The sequence below is a fragment of the Corvus kubaryi genome, unplaced genomic scaffold (genome assembly GCF_017639235.1).
Source record: "Corvus kubaryi isolate FWS band 111438036 unplaced genomic scaffold, C.kubaryi_AGA036_p1.0 split3-73, whole genome shotgun sequence".
In the NCBI taxonomy this organism is placed as follows: domain Eukaryota; kingdom Metazoa; phylum Chordata; class Aves; order Passeriformes; family Corvidae; genus Corvus; species Corvus kubaryi.
In genome coordinates this window covers 41,494,529-41,513,558 of record NW_024582091.1, presented here as the reverse complement: position 1 = coordinate 41,513,558, position 19,030 = coordinate 41,494,529, and the positions used below count along the sequence as shown (strand labels likewise).

The window sequence follows — 19,030 nt, the reverse complement described above, 5'->3', positions numbered from 1 at the left end:
ACTTCCTTTTAGAACACAACTTTCTGGCTTCTGTCAAAGGTTGTTTTTGTTGTTGTTGTTGTTTTTTTCCTTTAAACAGTTTGCACATCCCAAAGGCTACTCCGTGAGTTGCTTGCTATGAGCAGGATTTGTCTCTCCCTACTCAAAACCTCAACAAATCAGATGGAGGTATCTCCAGCTGAGCTAATCAGTCTAGTTAGTGGGAAAGAGGTATCTTTACATGTTAAATGCCTGTGCTAGGATCAATTCAATTTCACCCTGAAAGTACCTTTTTCCATTGACAATAAAAGAAGCCTCAAGGAGACTTGCTCAGCATATTGGGTCATATGAGTCCCCACCTTCTGTGCCTGAAGTTGCAGGACAATATTTTCAGAGACTGTCCATGAAAACCCAGACCACTTCTCCTGGAGAATCAGAGTAAAAAAGATTTCTCTTTCTACAAAATAAAAATCGTTCTCTACATTTTTTCACAAGCATCAGCAGTATGAGAATAAATCTATTCTTAACTGTGCTTTTTCTTTAGTGTTGGAAAGGAAGATTTCGACAAGACAAAGCAGAGAGGAGCTGATAAGAAGGGGAGTGCTGAAGGAAATGCCTGAGCAAGGTGATAACACATTAACTAGAAATTAGCTACTAAGTACTAAACATGTATGATAAAGCCACTGTTGCATTGTTTCCATGTAGTATAAATAGGTATGAGGAGGCAATCTGAGAAGTGTGAGAGGTAATTTGGGCCAGTTTACAAATGAAGTTGAGTCAAGAGATTTGTGGTCTGTAACTGCTTCTGCCATAGGTGCCTCAGATGACTTCTGGTCATGTCCTGAAGTATTTTAATGCTCCCTGTAAATAATGTGACAACTGTGGCTCCTACTTACTGTTTGCCAGAATTTTTTTGAATTAGTGATGAATCTATTTTTGAGTCAAGGTCTGCTGTCTAAAGCTGCTAGAGTATAAAATGAGAAATTTTGGCTGAAAAATTAGGGACTTTGGAACCCAGAAAAATCAACATAATCCATTTCAGGTATCAAAAAGTACCAGTGCTGGGATCATATGGATCCCACCGCTATCACATAGGCCACAATCACAAATGGCACCAGCATAAAGCTGTAGGGAAGAAATCACTTGTTTCAAAATGCTCTAAGGTTTAGTAACTGGCATTAGTCAGAATTTGCATTTTGAAAAGCCTGAGTAAGCCAAGGTTAATACCTCTACGCCACATCCAGTTATGTTTCTAGCGGTATTCTCTCTAAAATTCTTTATATTCTATAAATCTAGATCAAATAAAAGTCACGTGAGAAAAATAGTTTTGTGTAGCTTAAAATCAAACCATTGGTCATTTTATCAAGGAGTCTAAGAACTCCATGTTTTCCAAAAATAATTTTCTCCTAGAAATGGTATTTTTCTGTGTGATCTGAAGAATCAGGAAAGTATCAGTGTGTATGGTTTGTATCATACACATAGATATTTAGAAGTAAAGGGCTTGTTTGTTGATTTGTGACGTCACTTGTCCGTACAGAGTTTGGCTAATTATCAGACTATGACTTTCAGCATAGCTGGCTTCTGCACTTGTCTCTGCCACTGTCATTGTCTTAAAACAAGACATGTAAACTCTCCATACCTCAGTTTGTCCATCTGTGAGTTTGTTGTGGGTTTTGCCATGTGCTTTACTGGGGACCTGCATGACCTTGTCCCTTTGAAAGTTGTAAATTGCATTTACAGCTGGGACAGTTAATGAAAAGTGTTAACTTCTCAGGTTGGTTACAGTCTGAACATAAATACTATCATTTATGATAAAAGTGTGAATACTTTGTTCATCAGTGTCCTTGATCCTCTCTTCCATCCTTAAAAGGGAATGGGACTTTAGATTCCTTACAGGGATTGAGGAAAGTGAGAAAAGGATATAAACATGAACAATTTTCTCTTCTTCCTTCCATATCAGTCTGGTCTGAGTTATCTCCATCATATTTTGCTTCATGTTTGATGAAAATTGTTATTTTTAAGGACATTTTGAAAGAATATGGAGTTGGTTTGAAGGTACTAAAAATGGAGAGGTAGGAAAGACAGTTTAGGAGTGTGAAGGTAGTTAGAAGGAATGGCTATGGAGATGAAAGCTAAAAGAGGAAATTACACGGAGTCTTGAAATGTGAGAGGTAAGAATGTGAAGAAGTGATGGTGTTTCACATGGAGTGAAGAAGAATGAAGTGAAAAGTGGTAAGTGCCACTTGGAGGCAGGAGGTGTTTGCAGAAGCAAGACATGAATAAGAGGTGGCAGTGTCACATGTGGAGGTGGAGAGGACAAAGTCGATTTAAGGACTCCTGGAAGAGAAGCTGAAGAAACTGAATGTTACAGTAAGGTAAGTGCAAGTGTCAGCTGTAGTAAATTAGACAAGGTTAGGAAGGCAGAATGAAATTTTTACAAATCAAGTTGATGTTAGTGTGTGGAAAATAATGAAACAGTCACCTCAGTGGGAGCCCCCAAGGTGGTAGGAAAGAGGCTGCATGATTGTGTTGAAACCAGGGAAGTGCCAAACATCCAGGTCTAATAACACACAGCAAGAAGAGAATTGCCACAGTTAGTGAAGAATCAATGGGAGAAATCAAAAGAGATGCCATGTGTATTGGTTTATATTTTGGATTGACAGCAAGAGAATCCTGCCGAAAGAAGTTACCAGAGAAGAAAATCAACAGCACCTGTAAAGTGCATGGAACAGAGAGAGCTGTAAGGCAGCAAGAGTGGCACTTTTCAGGAATATAGAGACAAATAGAGAAGAGAAAGAAGTTTTTTTTCAGGATCAAAAAAACTCTCGAGCTGAGCTAGTCTGGCTAAGTGAGTAAAGTATCATCAGAGCTGAGAAAGAATTTTATTTGCAGAATTTAATAATGGTATGATATGCGATACAGGAAGACTTCACCTTGATTCTTAAGACTGGATGATGTCTTTGTGACATTTTTATTAAGTAAATGGGCACATACATGCTGAGAACTTCTGTCAGAATTCTTGGCTGATTTATGTACTGGGAGTGCACCATACTAGTCCTGCAACTCTGCCCCCTCCTTGTTCATTTTTGGGACACACTGGAACATGTTGCAGCTTTGTTGTGGCCCATGCACACATTTCTTTGCTGTGTAAACCAAGATGCAGGGATAAGAGAACAGGATGCTCATTTACAGACATGAAGAAGGAAACCAACATGAATTTCCAAGCCCGCTACTGCAGAGGTGTCCACCCAAAGAATATGAAAGCCTACAGAGTTTCTTTACAGAATTACTTTCCAGAGCAGATCTGCAGCCTGATGCTTCAGAGTTTAGTAAGTCTTTCTGCTTTTCATCCACAGAAGCTTGAAAGCAGAGGGATGCTGTATGTTGTAAGTAGGTGCTAAGTAAGTAGTTAAACTAGGCAATAACTTTTTAATTTTCATTTCAGATGGCAATGTAACAGTAAATTTTGAAACTTCAAATGGACACACCGTAGCCATTGGTGAAGAAACGATACAGGAAGAAAATGTGGTAAAAGCCAGTGGAAATAACGGCACTTTATCAGAAAAAGCATCAGCATCAGAAGGAAAAAAGGAAGATCAGAAAGGTAAATGAACATATTCTTCACAGATTGTTTTTTGCCTACTTTAAATATTAACGTGTTCTTCCACTAGCACTTATACATGCTGTTCTGCCACAAGGATGCCAGCAGAACCTGCTGAGAAGACTTGTGAAACACCAGTATTCCATCATGGCAGGCATGCCTTTTCTTGTGCATATGGTAAGGTCATAAAGAGAAGCATGGTCTGAGCACAACAATGTGTGCAGGGAGGTTCAATTTCTAAATTCACTGTGAGCCTTTCCTTGTAGCCATGGGCAAGTTCTGGTGTCAGGTTTTCCTCTTATGAAAGAACATATTAAGTGCATATGCATCACCTTGCAATATCATTGTAGAAGTGGCTCGTGGGTTGAATGTTCAAAAGTGTTTAAGTTGCTTGAAAGCCATCTGTCATTTTGAAAGTAACTTCAACAACTCATTCCAATTGGTTTTCATGGAATCTTAAACACTTGCAGTCCAGCTCTTCAGGAACATTCAAGCGGCTGTGTCACTACTGCAAACAGAAACTAGGCCATTTATGGAAAATGCACTTTATAACTAAAGGGTTTTCTATAGACAAATTGTAGTACATACTGCTAAATATTTAGCAGTCCCAGGACCCATCTCAATTTTGTTACCTTTACTCAGATCTACCTGAGTTTGGCTCATAAAGGAAATGTAAAGATTAGTGTGGAATCACAGGATTTGGAGCAATTTTATTTTCTTTCTCTACCATCTTGAATAATGCACTACTTCTTTTCCCTGCCTAAAAGTGTTCCGAAGTTCTATTTCATTTACTGGATTTTCCTACCAGAAAGAGCAAAGATACAAAGGATCAAGACCTTCATGGCTGGCTGAAGCCATGAAGGCAGAACTGAACAGCCTTTCCAATGTCTTCTATTAAACTCTACCTAGTGATGAATGAGCCTCTGGAGGTTGAGAGGGTCAGTTCAGCTAACACAAAAATTTGAATTCTTCTCTGAGCTATGTAAATCACTTGACTATGTAAAAAGTGGATAGACGTCCAGGGAAAATCTTTGAGATTTCTAGTACTTCCTGTCTCCCAACAAGGCAGAAATACAAGATTAGCCTTTGTCATGACATTTAAATACATCTATCTTTTTGGTGCCAACTAGAACCAGATGTGTATTGGGTCAGGGGAAAAGAATTATAAAAGCCATGGAAAACTCCTTTAAAATGGTTAAGTTTGACTTTGGGGTTAGATCAGACCACTTATTATTTTGTGCATCACTAAATACAGCATTTCAGAACTGTCAGGACTTGGAAGTTTTCCTAAGGTACAGTTTATTTTAGCAATACACATTTCTAACCATTTTGAAATCTCTTCTAGCTGACTTTGCAGAATGTAGAACTCCAGTGAAGCAGGAAGGTTCAATATCTACTTCAAACATCTTATTAGACTCTGCACTCCCTACATATTGTTTTGACCTTATAGGGAGAAATTAAAAATGATTGCTGTACAGGAGTAGACTCAGTACAAAAGAAAGTGTAGCTATCACTCCAGTCCCTCTCATAAAATTAAGAATATATGGAGGAAGGAGAAGGAAAACAAAAAATGAGCAAAACTGGTATTCTAGGCTTCATAGAATCTCAATATGAGCATCCCAAAGATGCAAACCCCTTAAATATACTTTTCTCTTGCACCTAAACATGAAGTTCTTCTGTGAGTAAGCATCTTGAGTCCCCTGAAGCAGAATGAGATAGATTTATGGCAGATAATATTCTCCACACAAAAGGTGTTAAGGATCAATTTCACGCATCAGAAGCAGTGTTACACTGTGTAAACCCACTACCAGCCACCGCATAGTCATTGTGAATACACTTCAGTGATTCTTCATTTATGGCACACTAAGCAAGAAAGTGAGCCAGCCTTCTGAACTCAGTGGAAGAGTAAGGCCCACAGCATCCCACAGATGCATCTCACCTGATAGATTAATCCTGGGTGATTTATTTATGGCAGATGCAGTATGTTTGCACCCACTGGCAGAGTGAGGAATCAACAGCTGCAGAGTGGAGGTTTGCTAATGCTCACAGAGCATCAAAATCAGAGCTGAAGCAGGAATACTTAGCTCACTGTCTCCTGCTAAGACCATAAAAGGTGCTGGTGCTTCAGATCACAACCCTCCATCATGAGAACTGAGATAGGTGGACTGAATACTAGCTGACAATCAGGAGAAATGGCTGCAAGGAGTTCATCTTTAGCGAGGCTAACGTGAGGCTTCTAAAGTCATGAACTCTTAGGTGTAAATCTTGAAGGAAGATACATACACTTTCCATGTTTGTAAGACCGAAAGACAGGATTCATTCCTGCTGCTTAGTAGCAACTGTGTGCTGCAGTTCCAGCTCCCATTGAATCAAAGTTTTCCAAAAAATGCATCTCAGCCCTGTGAAAGTCATGAGGTTATTTTAAAATGCTCTCATGAAATGATGGTGGTCTTTATTTGCCCTCTTGTTCAACTGGGTCTTGAAAATGGCCTTCTCATATAAATATGATGACTACTGGAGCCGGAAGCTTAAAAAGAACAGGTGATACATGCACATTGTGATAATATGGTGAGAGCTGGCAGAAACAGGTTGTAGAATGTGGAATATTTTAAGAGTTAAAAGAAGTTAAAGGAAAAAAGTTTTTCAGCATGAACTATGGAAATACAGTATCAACAGGGCAAGCAATAGGCTCAGCCATGCATATAAAAATGAGTAAAGCAGAAGCAAGTGAAGAAGACAACCCTTGAAAGCTGTTGCCCTTGCTGCCAGGCAGTTCCATAAGCTGTATTCCCATCTGCTGCCTGTCAGCTCAGAGGTTCCTTTTGTATTTGGTGAAAAATTCTCTGGCAATTTAATAGTATAACTTTTACTATTTGTAGTAATGATGACAGTCATACAAGCAGGGTGTTTAAAAGATAATTTCTCCTACATGGCAGGATGATAAGAAACGAGTGACAGTTTTACATAAAGCAGGTAATTGATGGATAAAGCCTTGCTGCTGAGAAATCAGATAAATCTTTTTCTAAGATCATTTATTCATGTAGTGTTTGTACTAGGTTGACTTCTGAATTCTTTTGTTTTGACTAAGGAAAGTCACTAGCAACTTTTGCAGAAAATAAAGAGCTAAACTATAGCTATTTTATCTGCGAGCCTCGCAAGGGATACAGAGCAGCAAGTAGACAGGCAGCAACATCAAAGAACACCCTGGTCATCTGGGCAGCAGACTGAATTCTACTGCTGTGCCTGGGCTCCTGAGGCATGGCACTGATCTGCAGTATCCCCAGCAGTGCCCAGAGCTCCAGGTTCCAGGTGGGGTATGAGCATCGCAAAGGGGATCCAAAGAGTCTCTCTGCCTCCTGCCCCCTATAGCAGTGGTGGACAAGACCAAAAGCCACATCAGTAGAATAGGTGTCAAAATTGTCGCTGTTTGCCTCCCTAGGTATCAGGACATAGCATGGTGATGCAGTATGCATGCTGCACATTGTAAAGCCTCCAGGTACTGTGTCAGAGATGCTTTTCTCCATTCAACCCTCCCAAGATGTCTCTGGAGCACAGATTTATGAGAGAACCCCTTATTTGTATCTGAGTTCAGTTTGTAAACTTCATTCTTACTCATTTTTGTCAAAGCAGGCTAAATCTTTTAATGACTCTGGCAGATGGTTCCATGTTTCATAGTTAGCTTGGGCTTGGAAGAAGTGAAAGGTTCAGTAACCATCAGCAAGAGGCTGCCTGGAAAAAAACAGTAAGTTCTGTTTTGCATACCATCAGTCAGGTGTGTTAGGTGCTGCTTTGATAAATAACTGCATTGCAGAAAGCCAGAGCTCTGTTACAGGTGCTTTGGGTGATATGGGGCATAAGCTTCTGGAATGTTCCTGGGCCATTTATAGATTGATCCTCTCAGGTTTCCTCATGTCTGAAGTAAACATGAATGAAGGAAACAGTTTTTAGTTCTGTTTCCAAATGAATTATTGGGCTATGTGTGCATATTTTTTTCCCCCGAAGAGGCTAACTTTCATATGAGAGTTGGCAAAGGTTCCAGGTCTTAGTATGTTGGTTTTACAGTTTCTTTCCTCTATATTTTATCTGCTCTCCTTAAATCTGCCATTAAATTTAATCTTTTCTTTCTCATATGGGTAACCAAAGAAAAGAAGGTTGGAGGCACAAACTCTGATCTTATGCATCATTGCTCTCTAGTGCTTTAGTTTGTCTTCCAAGGAATGTTCTTCAAAGTCAAATATTTTAGGTTCCTTTTCTCAGAGATCTTCTCTTTATTTCCCCAAAGTAGAACAAAACCTGTTTGAATATAAGGAAGTAACCCTCATCTCTCAGGGTCTCAGACAAGAGCCTACTTTGTCTCAGAAGGTTAAACCTGGAAACCAGTCACTGTGAGAAACGAGGCAGACTTCCATCCCTCTTGTGTGCCTAGCTGGCTTCCTACACTCCTGAGCTCTGTAGATCATTGATATGAGCAGCATACATAAAAGGCTGTGGGCTTTTTTGCCTGACTCCCTAAGAATCTCTCACTCCAGCTGAGTTATTTGCTGGCTAAAACCAGTTCTTCTAAGAATAGTATATCTTCAGTTCATCACCTGAACTATGTAAATGAGGCTGAATCCAAGTCTTCTTAAAAGGAAAGCTACTCTAGATAAAGCTGCATTTGGCCAGAGCCTGTCCACTAAGTCAGCAGGGCTGGCTCATGCTGGTAGGGTGATGTGAGAGGCACGGGCTTTCACCCACAACAACTGAGTGCCTGAAGAAAGCTCCTGACCTGTAAAGCTGGTTTGTTTGTTTTGGTTTTTTTCTTTTATAGGAACGATATCCTAATGTGGCTCCAGAATTAGGATTGTGTACATTGTTTTAATGAACTAACTATTCAATTATTTGAGCATATCTTTATAGAAAGTAGAAGAGAATGTAGAAACCTACATGCCTTCCACCTTCCAAGATTTTCATAGATCAGCTGACAGTGAATATGTCTTAGGCATTCTCTTTTTTAGCAGCTTACTTCTTACATAAAGATTGGGCAGTTATAAAAATGTCAAATGATAGTCAGGTGGTTTTTTTACCTTTTTAATCTTGAAACTAGTGCAAAATACCTGAATGTGGTTGCTTTAGGTGAGATGTTACACCTGTCCCTTTCTCCCCTCTCCTGTTTTCTACACTGTCTCTAAAGCCTCTTGCATAGGGTGCTGTTGAAATTGCAGAGTCAGTAAGATCTAGAAGTCTGCAGACGTGCAGATCTGCTTATCCATCTTCAAGAAGGATGAATTCAAAACTGCAGAGAGAGCTGCAAACAGCATTGTGAGACAGCTGTCCTGGTTCAATCTAGCAAAACAGAGCCCAAGAGAGCCTGAGTGCATTTGATGAATGTTGCAAGTTGGTAAACAGCCAGGAGAGAGCATGGCTAAAGGACAATGCTGGCACAAGTAGAAAGGAATAAACAGTGGTTTGAAATACAGTCAGAGTGGAAATTAAAGGAAGCTTTCTAACAATTAGAATGGGTCTTTTCTTAAACAGACTGTACTAGCAATAGCAGGAACAAAAAATGAGCTGGTTAAATCTGAAGTTTATGAAAGGATTTGTCTGAGTTGACCACCTGCATCAGCACAATCAATGAGTCCAAAACAGTGACAAAAGACACCTTGTCTTGTCCTGTGTCCCATGTTCCTGACTGACAGCTTCCTGGATTTTGATTAATCAAAACAAGCTCTCTGCATAGCCTGGAAAGGAAACTCCTGATCTGAAAAACTCTTACAGAGTTAGTTTGATTGTGAAGGGAGTCATACTGCAAAAGACGACAAACACACGTTACTTCCAGCTTTCATTTTGCATAGTGTTTCTGCAATGTGTTGTGTTCATCTTGTGGGAGGAGGGTGCTGTGCAGTTGATGGAGATCATACACTTGTACTGCAGTACTGCTGGTTTTCTGTGAGGTAGCTCCAGGACACTGCTTGAGCTGTACAAACGAAAATGCCAGTGCTGTATGACAAAATCCTTGGGTAGAAAAGCTCTGGCCTTCTGTTCCTTAGAAGTTCACAGAAGTAAAGAAAAAATTCTTGTATTTCACAACCTAGCTTCTGAAAGTATGCCCAGGACTTTCATAGGTTCATTTGGTCCAGAATTTGCAAAAGGTCCCACTTTTAGTTTGCAAAATAATCTGATTTTCTAGCACATGTGGCACAGTGGTGTCTCTCTGAAAGTCTTTCAGACTTGATGAGTCCCCACAAGAGCTGGTGTATACTGAGTACTTTGTAACCCTGGCCATCATTTAGGTGTTTACATGAGAACAGAGCTTTGTTAAGAGTCTGGCCCCAATCACAATTTCTGGAAACAAGAAAATCTGTTTGAAAGTGAGCTTTCTTGAAAATCTGGCCTTTGGAAAATTTATTCTAAACATAAACATATTATTGATCCAAATGCTTAATGAGATATTAACATTTGCTTTCCTGTTAAAGAAGTAATTTATAGGCAAGCTGCTTTTACAGCAGGTATTTCCATCAAGGCAGCAGTGAATAAAAGAAATCTGATGTGTTTTGGAGACCTTTTGTTAAAAGGTCAGTTCTTGATGAACAGATGTCTAAATCAAGAAAAACAACAGCAATAAAAATGTGTTGCATCTGGTACGGAGGTACCTGGGGGATTGGTTTGAACAAATAGATGGGTCTGAACTGATTCAGATGCCTCCTTGTTTTGGCAAAAGAGTGAGCAGGCATGAAGACCAAGGTTCAATACTCAAGGAGAATCATGTTAGGGAGGTGCAATTACAACATAATTGTATCTGTAGCCATTTACAGACATCAGACCATCCCTGTCACTGTTCAGGATCAAGCCACTGTTGCAGATATTAGTTATTTGTATTACTACAGTGTTATTGTATATACCAGATGTTTATTATAGCATCTTACACAGATGCAGAGAACCACAAAAATTTTCCAATGGACTTGCAGTAAAAGAAAGGACACTGTGATTAGACACTGGAAAACAAGAGGACATCAGACCAACATAAAAAGCACAATACTGGCAGCCTAAATATTGTCAGCTTTGGCATCAGAGCAGAGGGTAGTTTGAGGGAGGACAGTCAGTGAATGTTCACAAAGCCTGAGGGTCAACAGAGGAAAAGCAATGAAAATCATCTACTTCAAACTTGGCTTGTCACTGTCAAAAGCTGATACAATGGACTGGTCAGGTGGGAACTGGAAATCTCTATCTCAAGCAATTGAGAAAATCATACTATGGGCAAAATCAGACTGACAGTGACATAAAAAAAATGAAGCTAACAAAGGTAAAAGCAACAAAGCCAATAAGATGCCAGGAGGAATGATACGGTCAAAGGCAATGATCTTCACCACAGGTTTCCTCCTGGCTGTGAGTAAAAAGAAGGTTCACTGGTAAAGGCCAAGAAAAGGGCAAGACTGGATGAGAAGTGTAACTGTCTGAGCAAGTAGGATGCAGCTGTGCAGAAGGAGTCTGCCAGTCTTTGCCAGTCTTTGGAATGAGGTGCATAACAGTATGAAAAGAGCTATCTTAGACAAAGATAGTATCCCAGTGATGGCAAGGCATTTCTGTTAAAATAAATGCTGTATGAATTGCCAGCTTTAATCACAATTGAAGTTTGCAAGCAAGAACTTTGACGTAAATTAATTGCTCCAGTTTTGGTTTTCGTTTATAGTTTTTAGGTATTTGTCTAAAGAAAAATCAAAAACTATCAGTTGGTTGTCACTAGGATGTGTTTATTTGCAAATAAATATAGCTTTAGCCTTATATTTTGTTTTATTTTGTAACTTTTTTCCTGATTCAGAAGATGAATTCTGATATATTTAATCAGTTATATGGTTTAATGTAGATTGACTGTTATTACTTTAGAATATGGTGAATGGTATATTACTTTTTCTAGGTTATCATTCTGTTTTTAACATTTTCTCTACTAATGACCTGAAACAAAACACAGTAATGGTGTATAAGTAAACAAGTTTTAAATTCTTTCTTATTAGTAAATAAAATTTTAGCATTATGGATCCTTAATTAAAACGTATAGCGAAGAATTGTTAACACTTGTAATTATTTCTGATCATCATGTCCTTCAGGATCTTCAAAATACAAAATCATATCTTCTCTTGCCATATTTGTTATTAATGGACTTCAAATTTTAAAATGTCCTGCTTTTTCAGAATTATATCAGCATTTCAACTTTGAATGAAGGTAGGTAGAATTTCACAAGGAGACACTTTTGCTGTAAAAGAAGAGATCAAAATGTAACAAATAAGCATGTTTCTTTCTCCATTTGAAGTCTTTCTATGGAAAACAAAGAGATGGTACAAGAATCTGTGCTCAAAAGAATCTGTTTGAAAGCTGTAAAAGGTTTCTATCACATGGTTCTTCCAAAGCTTTACCAAAAGCATATTAGTCTATCATAGGCTGGAGATAAGGGAGGAAGACACTGGACAGTTAATGCTAATTCCTTCAGTTCATGAAGAGACATGTGTGCATGTTGCTTTTAATAACTGCAGGTGATGCATTAGGTTCATGTTAACAAGCCTTAAGCTAGAAGCTGGAAAGGCTTTGTTTCTGAGAGGAAGAATGTCTTTGTTGTCTAACATGCTATTTGTTTTTCATCTACTAATCTTAAAATTAAAATATGTTGCTTATCTCTTGGGAATCTTTTACGTGGTAAAGAAGAGAGACGAGAACATCCATTTAATGTGTATTAAGAGTGAGGCTCTAATAGGAACATACTGCAAGAAATGCAATGGTTTTCCCTTGAGTGATAGAAGAGACTGTTAAAAGTCTTTGTAGTACGTGTTTGTCTTCTTTCTTCCCCAGTCGTAGTTTTTAGTAACTTGCAAACAAAGCCTATATGATTCTGATGGAATGCTCTTGCTTCTATAACATCCTTTTTCAGAAGGGTTTGGGAAGGCTATCTTGAGACCAAATGGGCACAGAATTGGTTTAATTAAATAGATGAAGATTCCCATCTGGGAACCTTAGCTCTTCCCATCTGGGAGCTTTAGCTCTTCCCACCTGGGAACACCAAGTTTTACAGCCATAGTGATTATGTTGCAAAATTGTATGTCAACTGTAAATGGCTCACCTACATTAACATTATAGCTGGCATTAGGCATGCACTTCTGAAGTTAATTTCCTGGTCATCCCCACTCACCTTTCATTGGTTTGCAGGTTACAAACAAACCAGGTTTCTTCTGGATGAAACTAAGACAAAAGATGCACTCAGGAACTTGTACTCCCTCCACCACTAGTCATGCAATCTACAGAACTAGCCTGAAGACAGTCCAAAGTCAAGTCTCCTGAGATGCAGATTGTGGTTATTGGGTCCTCAGTGCTACCTCTTTCACGCTGCAGAGCCATTCCTGTTGCACAGCACAATGTAGATAAAAACCAAATTCCTGCTGACTAATGAACTCTTGACTCTTGAAAGTGCAGTTGTGTAACAGTACCCAAAGAAACTGCAGGAGAGGAGAGCATTTCCATGCCAAATGATATCCTATCTTGTTTAACTTCATTTGTTTCCAAAGAGTAGAAATACCCTGAGGAAGTTACCCAAAATAAAGCTGCTGAGAGCAAGCAATGTGCAGCTCAGAAGAATGGGTTGTTTCAGGGGAAAATCTGGAAAATTTCCACTGTGTAGGCATGTTTGAGCCTGTGGCTGAGAGAATGGCCCTGTTCACATTCAGGTTCACATGAATCTGAGTTTTATAGCCTGTTGATCTTGGGATGGGTAGGGTTGAAAAGATTTGTTAGAGAAGTAAATAGCATTCCTTTGTTTAGTTTGAAGCCAGCGCTCTAGTTTGGGATACTGAATGTAAAGGCTGATCCTTGGAGGTCTAGAATAGATGTGTCTGAGAGAAGTTCCAGGTAAATATTTTCCATGAGAAGGTCTTGAATTGAGATGAAAAGTAATTTTCTTCTGAGGTAGATCTTCATTAAGAGGCAGAAGGTGAACTCTCTCCTGATTCCCAAGAGCTCAAGCAGCAGAAGTAGTCACTGTTGTGAGGCTTGCTGTTGAATTTACATGGTGTATGTCTGTGTCAGTTGGCTTCTGTTCACTTTCTTATCCATAGAGAGCACTGATCACTGCACAGAAATACCGACATCCCATGCTCCACCACTACCTAAGCCTAAGCCTAAACCTAAAAAAGCTCCACTACCACCAAAAAATGCCATTGCTGCTTCCACCACCACCACCACCAGCCATAAGAGTACTGAAGCACCTCATGCTAAAAAAAAGGGAAAGGCTCCTGCTAAGCAGCCTCCTGTCCCGCCGCCCAAGCCAACAGGTGCCAGTGCAAATCGAGAAGCTGGTGAGTACTGCCCATGCAGTGCAGTTGCGGTGGGTGCATGTGCATGGGGGTGCTTGGCTTGGTCCTACGGTAACTCGTGCCTTGGTGCGTAGCAGTGGTACTGGAGAGCATGCCACGGGTGTTTGTAGAGAGCTTCCTGCTGAGCTCTGGTTCTGCTGGCCACAAACCCCCCAAACAACACACAGACCCCCTCACTGTTTAATTAACCTGTGTACACCAAGCACATCAGAGACACCACTGAATTCCCAGTTCAAGTGTGAAAGCTGGCAACAAAATGACCCAGAGAAGTGCTCAAGAATCAGCAGGGAAGAAGGTGACTTCTGAAACCAAGCACGAGTTGCCCCTAAGGAAAAGTACTTTGGTATTGCTGTAACTTTCTACTGAAAATATCAACCATTCCAATTTGACAATATTACAAGACCACAAAGAGGTTGAGAATAAAAACCATGAAGACATCTTAAAAGACTGTTGAATAGCAGTTGGTTTAGCTGAAAAAAAAAATATTTACAGCCATTAGAAATGATCAGGCTTCCCTCAGGTGCTGTGATTTTAAGTGCATACTGGAAAAGGAAAATACCAATCATCAGGCATATAGCACATGTGTTTATCGCCACACTATTAGACCAAAATTCAGCAGTGATGCAAGATTAAAGATTATAGGTGGATGCTCCTAAGGTACTGATCATGAGTTTGAATGGTTGCAGTGTGGACAGTGACCAAAATTAAAACATCCACATATAATTTGAACAAAGCAGTATTGTGATGAATGGGCTCCATATACATACTGGCAAATTTATACAAGCCTTGTGTTTTCAATCTCTGTCTGTCTTTGAAAGCCCTCCAGTCCCTCATTTTCTCTGCAAGTATTTCTCTTCACAGCTTGTACATTTTGGCAAGTTTTGTGTTTGCAGCATACAGAAGAGGACTGTTTGAAAACATTGCAAGACTTCTAGAGTTACAGTAACAACTTTGCCATAAAATATCCATTAACTTGGTATTAACTGTCCCTACTACATCAGATGACTACAAGAATAAACATTTTGAAAATCCAGAATTTGCTGGTTCACATGCAGCTGGAAAGCTCAGCTCTTCCTGGGTGAAGCAACCTTGTAACAGCAGATCTTTCAGAAATAAAACAACCCATCACATAAAGAAATGTTTCCATCACATAAAGAAATGTTTGTAGCAGTGTTTGGTAACAAGCTGTCAGGTATCTGACTTTTCAGATTAAAATACATCCAGGTTCCAGATTTGTCTTCTGTTTGCTTCTATTGCCTTGCTGAAATGTCATGCAATGCTTGAGACCATACAGGTGTAAAATACATCCACGTATATGCCTTATTCTACTGGTAATTTCTTCCAACATTAAAAATACGTTGTTTTCATTCAAAGTGGGGCAGTACTAAGTAAGTAGAGCTGGTTTGGAACAGTATTAGTACAAGAGGTTTGTCAGATCCCCATGAAAGTGAACACATGATGCAGCCAGTGACTAAGTCCCATGAAGGAGGAGAGGAATATAAGTAACAACTGAGCCATGACTCTCCTAAGGGCAACACAGCAGGTTTCCATACCGAAATAGTGGAACTGGGAGAATGGAACTTAAATGTAGGCATGGATGTATGCCAAAAAACAAACAACAGCCATTAAATTTTTCTTTTAATCCGAATTCAAGTATTCTACTGAAACAGAGGCATGACAGAAAATCATTACCCAGCGCAGTCAAAAACAACAGCAACAGCACTTCTGACCCGTATGGACACGTTAGGGCGGTTTCTGTGGGAGAAATCTTTTAAGTTTCTGTATCTAATTGCAGGTCCAGAAAGGTTCTGAGAATAATGTGAGGATTTTTACAATAGAAACATCTTTTGCCATTTTCCCAGCCACAATTGTGTGGCCATGTATTTGTATTCTGCTGCAGTTCTTAAGTGTAAGCATGTCACTGATTCTGTTGACCTCCTGCGGGCGCACTAGCCAGGAGAACACTGAAGAAGCCCGGAGGTCTGGCTGCACCCTCTGGTTCAAAAGGTAGCAGAGAGTGAGGTCCTCACCCGAGGGAGCTGCTCCTGGGCTAGTTGGAGGGCGCGCAGGCGAAGAAGGAGAGAGGGGACTCTTCATATATGTCCCATGTGAAAGTTAGCTCGTGAAGGGACTAGGGACAAAGAGCCGAAAATAACTGAGGGTCTAGGAATTTTATACGGAGGGATGGAAAGGCGGGGATAAGGGTTACAGCCAATGGGGCAAAGGGAAGGACGTGGGGTTGAAGCTGAGGGAACCAATGGGAATAACACATGGGAGGGAATAAGGGAAGCAGCCAATGGGATGTCGACGAGTGCAGAACTTTCTAAAACTAATACATAGTTAATTAAGGGAAATTAATATTTACAACTTTGTACATAAAACAGGGAGGGGAAAACATTAACCAATCAACTTTAGATATGCAAATCACTGAACCAGGGGGAGGATGGGTTCTCACCCTAACCACTATGTTGTTAAACATTGGTGCTGCCAAGGGACAGGTTGTGGAAGATCCCTTGGGGTAAGGGTGGTTGCAGTCAGTTGTACCCCCATAATCTCCACCTTGTACTGATGTGGATCAGAACGTGTTCTTTCTGCTATCCACGTACTCAGTAAGATTTCTGTTAAGTAATACGCACGTGGGAACTAACATCTATTTCTACTTTAATTATCAACTTCTGCCTGTGCCATTTTTCTGCTTCCTTTTGTTTTGCTTGTAAATTGAGTGATTTGTACCTGATGTGGGAAGATTAGTGCAGTATCAGTAGATTCAGGACAGTGCCCTCTACAGTCACCTTGGAGCACAAAGAGGAACAGTGATTTGCCTGAAATTTCTATGGATTTTTTCAGATTTTTTCATGTACTGGAAGCTTCACAGCACTCTAGATGTTTATAAACCATAACACTCAGCCACAGAAGAGAATGGTAAAGTGTGTCTTTTGAATTAGTTTCCATCTTCTTTGAGACTGAGAACAGTCTCACAGTGAGAACTGTTTTTATATTGTGAACTTTTTATGGCCAGTGTCTGTGCTTCGATTCTCTCCTAATCTGCTGGGGAGGGTGTTTTTATTTAAATGCTTATAAGTAAAGTAGGCTTTTCAGCAGATTTCTATTGCAGCTTACTGTTTTACAAAGTAAGCTTAGCCAGAAGGCTACTGTGTAAGTTCATAACACTTTCACTTGTTCTCTGGAAGTTAATGAATTTTTACTCCATCAGAAGTGTTTGAGTTGGATGGATTTTGATGAAAAGGACTGAACCATTAGATGGTTGTCATTTTTATTGCTTTTTAAATGAGAGTGAGAAATTTGAAGCTCCCATCTCAGGTGATGGGTGCATTAACCCAGCAATTAGAAATGTGGCTGGAATGCACATGTGTATGCAGACTAGCTGAAATCTCCAGTGAACTTGGGCATTAAACATATATGCTTCAGCATGGTAAGTGTCACAGCATTAAACAGCCAGCTTGGCCAGCTTGTACAGCTACTGTCAAAACCTTGTTTCACTACATTTTCAAGACTGCCCGGGTTGGTCACTGGTAAGATGAAAACCTCCAGTACATACAGGAGGCCTTCAGTGCCTCCTCCCTGCTGGAGGTCATTAGGGCAGAGTGATAGCAGTGGTTTCTGCCTCTCTTTTGTGGACATACCCAGCTGGACTTGAAAGTACACCTTGTTTTGCTGTCCCGCTGCTGTTTGTCATTAAGTAGGAGGACACCAGTTGCAATAACATTGTGAAAGTGATACTCAGTAACACTGCTCCGATGTTCATTGAAAAGTATAAGAAAAATCACAGGGTTTTCACAGTGATCAGACCAAAAATTCATGTAGTAGGAAAGGTCAGGCAGTTTTCTCTGCCAGCAAGCTTTTTTTTTTTTTTTTAACTAGGACACTACACATATTTTGGAATAAGTAATGGACTTCTTAGATGATGTCCAGGCAAGGTGTAATGGGCCAATGCGGAATGCTTGAAACAAACCCTTACCCATTTGTAAGGTTGGTCCTCTCTGCTGTTCTTGGGCAAGTATTCATAATTTCTGTGTCTCCAACTACAAAGGTGAAATTGGAACTGCCACATTTAATCATCTCAAGAATTTACACAAAGTATTGTAGAAGTATCAAGTGTATTTTTTACATTTTTAAAAGACCAACACAACTCAATCCATGCAGAAAATACAGTGCAAAAATCGTATAATTGCAAGATTGTAAAATGCCTTTTCTTTTTTTGTTTTAGCTGGTTCCTCTCATGCAAAAAAACTACCAGTCTCCAAGTCTTCTTCATCACCATCTCCTTCATCCACATCATCTCATCCCAAAGCCTCTAGGGAGACTTCCAGCAAATCTGGCACATCAGGGACTCCCAGGGGCAAGAAAAAACCTGGGAAACAGTCAGCCCCACGAACAGCACCAGATGGGGCTGCTTCTTCCCCCTCAGGTGCGACAGCTGACAGTTTGGAAGTAAAGGCAGAAAAACTCAAGCCTGAGCAACCTTCCGTAGTAATTTTTGAAACAGAGGACGCAGACCAGTCGAGCAAGCTTGTTGTGCCCCCTCCTCCCACTGCTGCCCCTCCTCCACCTCCACTTCCACCTCCTTTTCCTGCTGCAGCTAGTCAGCCTGCTGGCTCCTCAGGTGGCCAAGATGTGTCAGACAGCTGTGTGGCAGGGCCACGCAGCCCTGGTTCCGACATAAAGCCTCTTCTCCAGACGGAGCGCGGCACAGATGAGAGTCTGAGCAGTGCAGCCCTAGGCAGCGCTCCAGATACGGGAAGAGAAGACATGGAAAGGTAAGACAGGTTGGCTGTCCTGGGGGAGCGGTAGCACCACAGCCGAGGAAGCCACATTTCTTTGCACGGGATACTGTAGACACGTGGGGATCGCTTCTGTTTCTTCTGCTGACTGGGAGCAGTTTGTGTTGCAGCCCAGCACAGTTTGTTCCTTCCCAGTGCCTCTGAGCCTTTCACCTGCAGTGCCTCATGTTTGCCCAGATGGTCATTGCTCATGACCTATCTCTTACTTCATTGTGTGGCTGACACCGTGGTCAGCAGTTCAGCCCATAGATGATGACTCTTTTCTTTATCTCTCACTAAGGCAAACAAGAAATGGTGCCGAATTACAAGCATGG

General features: G+C 40.4%; 1 protein-coding gene across 5 annotated transcripts in view; it reads left to right on the top strand.

The window, feature by feature from the left end:
- Positions 1-19,030, top strand: part of PHACTR2 (phosphatase and actin regulator 2) — a 134,585-nt gene that overhangs the window by 91,411 nt on the left and 24,144 nt on the right. For 3 of the 5 annotated variants that reach the window (XM_042016254.1, XM_042016257.1, XM_042016256.1), the window contains exons 3-6: positions 524-604; positions 3,425-3,583; positions 13,657-13,896; positions 18,143-18,692. In XM_042016254.1, the coding sequence (XP_041872188.1) occupies positions 524-604; positions 3,425-3,583; positions 13,657-13,896; positions 18,143-18,692 (1,030 nt within the window). The remainder of the gene's footprint in view (positions 1-523; positions 605-3,424; positions 3,584-13,656; positions 13,897-18,142; positions 18,693-19,030) is intronic. The other 2 variants (XM_042016255.1, XM_042016258.1) reach the window with 2 other exon arrangements.